This window comes from Pelodiscus sinensis, chromosome 1 (assembly GCF_049634645.1).
Source record: "Pelodiscus sinensis isolate JC-2024 chromosome 1, ASM4963464v1, whole genome shotgun sequence".
NCBI classification, from domain to species: Eukaryota; Metazoa; Chordata; order Testudines; family Trionychidae; genus Pelodiscus; species Pelodiscus sinensis.
The window spans coordinates 185,505,418-185,511,417 of record NC_134711.1 but is presented as its reverse complement, the minus strand read 5'-3'; the positions used below and the strand labels follow the sequence as shown (position 1 = coordinate 185,511,417).

Sequence of the window (6,000 nt, the reverse complement as noted above, 5' to 3'; positions counted from 1 at the left end):
ATAGCTGGATTAAATTAAAATTGTTTGTTTGTGACACTTATCAAGCAATTGAACAGTTCAAGTTTTGTACTATTAGAAGAGTGAGGTGAAAAAAAAAGCAGTAATAAATGTTATCTTTTTTTTTTTAATTACCACAAAACAGGTTAATTTACTCAAACTGTGGACAAAAGGCTACCTGAATTTATTAATTCACTTTGAGCAGAATAACAGAAAATGTGAGTTAATTTATAATTGGGCTAAAAGTTACTGTCAGGGTGAATCTGCTTGAAGATCTAATACCTCCAAGCCTTTAGTTTGAACGATCAAACTAAAGTACTCTTTAGCTTCAGAAGATTGAATGCTCAGGCTGGATCCTACTCTCAATAAAGTCAATGGGATTTTGCTGCTGGCTTCAGGAGAAGTAGAATGAGGTCCCACGTACATAAGAGTTTGAGGAAGCTTTCAACTGAACATCATATGCAGTCCTTCGGGATTTCTGGGCTGTGAGTCTAATGGTTTATCATTATATTTGCCTTCACACTTAAAATTGAATGATTTTCGGTTCCCAACAGATATGGCTGGCGACTTTTTACATCAAAATAGTTATACAGGCATCATAATCTCACCAGGAACAGAATGTGACGTAAGTAAAAAGAACACTTTCTCTCCCCCGCCCCCATCACTACCTGCTAAAGCACAGGTGGGGAACCTTCACCATGCTAGCTGCACATGCTTCATCAGGGTTAGCCGCTGGTGAGTCATGAAGGCTGTATCTAGACTGGCAAGATTTTGCACAAAAGCACTTACTTTTGCGGAAAAACTTGCAGGCTGTCTACACTGTCCGCTTGAATTTGTGCAAGAGCACTGACGTTCTAATGTAAGAATTCAGTGCTTCTTGCGCAAATACTTTGATGCTCCCTCTCAGGGATAAGCCCTCTTGTGCAAGAATACTTGTATAAGAGGGCCAGTGTAGACAGGCACCTTAATTTTTTGCGCAAGAAAGCCCGATGGCTAAAATGGCCATCGGAGCTTTCTTGCACAAAAGCGCGTCTATACTGGGCATGGATGCTTTTGCGCAAAAGCATCCATGCCAATCTAGACTCTCTTTTGCAGAAATACTTTTAATGGAAAAACTTTACCATTAAAAATATTTCTGCAAAATCATGCCAGTCTAGATGCAGCTGAAATGTTTTGTTCAGCTGAGTGTCTGCAAGCATGGAGCCCCACAACTCCCAGTGGCTGGGAATGGTAAAACACAGCCACTAGGAACGTGGGAGGTGGGGGAGTCCATGCCTGCAGATGCTCATGTAAACAAACCACCAGCAGCTAACTTTCATGAACTGTATTCAGTTCATGACCCCACCGTTGCAGCACTAAAGAGAATATAAATTTCAACAAAGACATTTCAGCGTATTAAACTATATTTTATTTCAACACTTTTCAGACTTTTAAAAACTAAATTAAGGCACAGTTTAAGTCATGCGCTATTCTAAACTGCAATTATTTTGTAATAACAGAAACTTTGTGTATTCTATAAACCCTAAAAAGAAAACAAAATAAAAAAAAAAAGAAAAGAAAGATACTTTATTATTGGCACCAACAATAAATCAGTAATACCCTGGTACTATTTCTGGACTGCCTTCCACGTATTGAAATAAAAGGATTGTCAAGGCAAGTTTACCACTTTTGCACTTTCTTTTCACTAACAAACTGGCCATGAGGGCCATCAGCATCAGGGGCTAAAAGGGCTAAGTAAACAGGAGTCTCAGCTCCCTCATCTGGACTTTTTGTGGCCTTGGGACCTGCCATGTCGGTTCTCACCCATCCAGGGCAACAGGCATTAAGAAGAATTTGATCAGCTTTCCTTTTCTCATTCAACATTCGGGCCTGAATTCTGGACAAGACCGTGACTCCAATTTTGGACACACCATAAGCAGTATTTGGCCAGCCCTCCTTCTCGTGCACTCCGTTCTTGGCATCTTCCACAAACTTTGTCATGAGCTTCACTAGCTCCTCTTCAGTGATTGTCTCACTGCGAAACTTCTGCTGCAGGTCCTCGCTACATCTTGCCAAAGCAGATACGCTTACCGTACTAGATACATTCACCACTCTACCTATTAAAATAAAATTATAAATATATAAAATAAAACATGCCCATACACAACGTTAGGTCTTGATCCTGCAAAGTGTTCCACAAAGATCTGTGTGTGTTGACTGTTTCGCAGAACCACAGTTTAAAAAAAGAGATTAGAGGATATATTTGACATGGCCTATCACTACAATTTTAAACAGGGATGTTTCTGGATAAACAAACAAATCTTGTTCCCACAAAATACTCATGGTCAAACTGTGCTTATGTCCATGATTTATCCCATTAAACAAAAACACAAAAATCAATGGGCCTATGTACAAGAATAACCACCCCACTCATCTATGTTTTGCGAAACGGGGGCATGGGACTTTTGATAGGCACTTTGTTCTCCCTTCTACTTTAAACTGATATGAGTGAATAGGTTTCCCAAAATTCCTAGGTTAGAAGGGCTTTGAAAGCAAGAGAAGCAAAATGGTTCAATTAAACTGGTGTAGTGTGTTTGAGAGAGAGATAGGCTGTCCAGAGCCCATGAAGGGGATCTGCAAGCCAAAAAACAGAGTGCAATGTGTGGGTTCCCTGTGCCCCAGAGAAGGTGGAAGGGGAGTGTGACAAGGATAACTACTGATTCTGCAACTGCATGGCTGTCAGCCAATCCTCCCATATACTGAATGTGTGTAGGGTTTCTTCCTTCTGTGAGGTTCCTCAGTGGACAGTGTCATTATTTGGGATGTGTGCTGAAAAAAAAGAGTAGGTTCTTAAAATCAAAACACCCTTCACAAATTAAAATTATATATCTTTTCAGTATCATTTATCTTTAAAATGGGAAAGTTTGTTTTGAACAAAGCCATGGAACTTTTAATTGGTTTTTGGGGTTGTACAAACAAGTTTTCACAAAACCTAGATTTTAGGGAATGTTTGATCTATGTCCCTTTAAAATGTCTCTTTTTGATATCACAGGATTCTAAGACATTTTCAGAGGTTCAGGCTGGAAAAACAGAAAAGCTACATAAACAGTGAAGTACAGACATCTGTATATTGTTAATAAACGTATTATGAGTTTAATTGATCTGGTCCTGGCCTCTCCCATTCTATTTACTGTTACTATGTGGGCAACTCTTTCATCTTGTTGCACTTATCTCCACATAGGATGGATTTTCACTACCTTTCAAAATATGGTCTTTTTAATGGCATATTTGATGCTGGCAAATGTTTCAGCTTCCAAAACAAGGGCTGCAGTGTATATAAAGTTACACTTCTTTGCAGGGAGACAGCAACAAGATTAGGGAGCTAGGTTTTTTCAGTGATTGGGGGTGCAAGCTTGTACAGCACAGTGAACTCAGCCTCAGTGCTCCATTTTTGCGAGCAAGCAGGACACTGAAATAAACAGCAGGGAATGGGGGTAAGGAAAGGCTACATAGGGCAGCTAGGCAGTGTGGAAAAAATACTGACAATCCTCCAATGTTGCCTAATGGCACAGATAAGAATGTTAAAACAAGAAAGGGATTGGAATAGAAGCAACTTTAGATTTAAAAAGCAGAGACATTCTTTGTGTCAAGACATGCACCAAAGCTATTTTTGTCTTTTTACCGTTGATGCCGCAGAAGTACTACTGTGGGCAGAAAATTTCTACTAACAGAAGGTAGGGACTGCCCCCTTGTGAGAAGCAAGAATAATTCTTGACGATACTTTGGTATTTATTATACTTACCATGAGGCTTTATGAGCGGTAGCAACTCTGTGCAGAAATCCCTTGTTGCAAAAAAGTTTGTCCTCAGTGTAACCTCTACTTGAGTAGCAAATGGAGTGGTATCAGCAACTGTTCATATTGAGAAGAAAAATGTAACATTGAAGTTATGCTCCTAGTTTAATGGGAAAACACAGCTCTGTGAAAACCAGAGTTAGCCCTAATTCTTCTACAAGAGTCATTTCTGTACAAATTAGGAAGCAGGTGTCTAGCAGAGAAAGCACAGAAAAGAAACAGGTACCCAGTACTGCAAAGATGAACATTTTAAAATGCAAAAGGCCCAAATACATATTAAGAGATTAGTGGTCAACTGAGAACTCTCAGTGGCTTGCTGAGAACTCACCTTGGGGTTCTGTGCTCCTCCCACAAAAACTGATGACATAACTGATGCCTCAAAAGAGGACAGGGAGCTGCATTCTTTATATAGATTTAGAGCTCAATCATGAATGTTACACAATGGCGTGGGTTGCTGTTGGTGGTGCAGAGTTACAACAGAAGTTTGTGCGCCAGGATAATGAAAGAATTGCACAGAGATAGGATTCCCATTCAGGCAAACTCAAGCTTTTGAAGGGCTGCAGCAAATGGGCAACTAAGCCTATTTCTTGATTTTGTGGTAGGGAAGGAAGAAACGGGAGTAATGTCATTTTGTAGTAGGTACTCAGATATAGAATGAGGAAGGCTCCTGAAGTAATGTAAGTAGATACAAATTGCTGAAGTCCCCTGACTACATACAACATACCTGCAGGCAACTCCAAGGAGTAGCTGTAATTGAACTCCTACGCTTGGGCTTTGTTAATTACCACCTTACTCGTTCTCTTGAGCAACATGCCAGGACACAAGGTTTTGCAGAATAACTGATCAGTATATTAGCACTGAGACATGAGTCCCAGTTCACAACTGATTTCAATGATTTCAGAAACAGAAATCAAGTAGTGGAGTGTCAAGATAACTGTTCCCAAATAAGACATATAAGTTGTTACTGGGGCAAAAGAGTTTGTTTTTCCTTAACATTTATTATATTTTAAAATTCATTTTAAGCAGATTTCTCCAGATTTCAAGGCAGATGGTTGTGATTTGTGAGTTGTTACAAAAATATGTATCATCTATCCTAGGTGAAAAACAAAACAAAACCAAACAAACGCCCTTTGCTAGAATCACCAAGCACTATTAAATAAGTGGTAGCACTAATAAATAAGTACAATTATGACACTGTATTTATTTATTAGCACTTCCAGTACAAATAAGTACAATTATGACATTGTTGCATCACAGAAACTTGGTGGGATAATACACATGATTGGAATGTTTCTATAGAAAGGTACAGCTTGCTCAGGAAGGATAGACGGGGGAAAAGGGAGGAGGTGTTGCCTTAGACATTAAAAATGAACACACTTGAAGTGAGGTGGAGATGGACATAGGAGACGGATGTGTTGAGAGTCTCTGGGTTAGGCTAACAGGGATTAAAAACAAAGGTGATGTCATGCTAGGAGTCTACTACAGGCCACCTACCCAGGTGAAAGAAGTGGATGAGGCTTTTTTTAAACAACTAACAAAATCATCCAAAGCCCAAAGTGGTGATGGGGGACTTCAACTATCCAGATATAGGGAAAATAACACAGCAGGGCACAGATTATCCAATAAGTTCTTGGACTGCATTGGAGACAACTTTTTATTTCAGAAGGTTGAAAAAGCTACCGGGGGGAAGCTGTTCTAGATTTGATCCTAACAAATAGGGAGGAACTAGCTGAGAATTTGAAAGTGGAAGGCAGCTTGGGTGAAAGTGATCATGAAATCATAGAGTTCACAATTCTAAGGAAGAGTAGAAGGAGAACAGCAAAATAGAGACAATGGATTTCAGGAAGGCAGATTTTGGTAAGCTGATAGGTAAGGTCCCATGGGAATCGAGACTGAGGGGAAAAACAGCTGAGGAGAGTTAGCAGTTTTTCAAAGGGACATTGTTAAGGGCCCAAAAGCAAGCTATTCCGCTGTGTCAGAAAGATAGAAAATATGGCAAAAGACCTCCTTGGCTTAACCATGAGATCTTGCATGATCTAAAAATAAAAAAGGAGTCATAAAATATTAAAGTAGGACAAATTACAGAGGAGGAATATAGGCAAACAGCACAGGAATGCAGGGGCAAGATTAGAAAGGCAAAGGCACAGAATGAGCTCAAACTAGCTACTGGA

The 6,000-nt window shown here is 39.7% G+C and overlaps 1 protein-coding gene across 1 annotated transcript in view; it reads right to left on the bottom strand.

Moving 5' to 3' along the window:
* Positions 1-1,382: 1,382 nt before the first annotated feature.
* The window catches only part of LOC102454231 (carbonyl reductase [NADPH] 1), a 9,656-nt gene continuing 5,038 nt past the window's right edge, over positions 1,383-6,000 (bottom strand). The window contains exons 3-4 of the mRNA XM_006125997.4: positions 3,779-3,886; positions 1,383-2,093 (exon numbers count right to left, since the gene is read on the bottom strand). Coding sequence (XP_006126059.1) covers positions 1,657-2,093; positions 3,779-3,886 — 545 coding nt within the window. The 3' untranslated portion in view covers positions 1,383-1,656. The remainder of the gene's footprint in view (positions 2,094-3,778; positions 3,887-6,000) is intronic.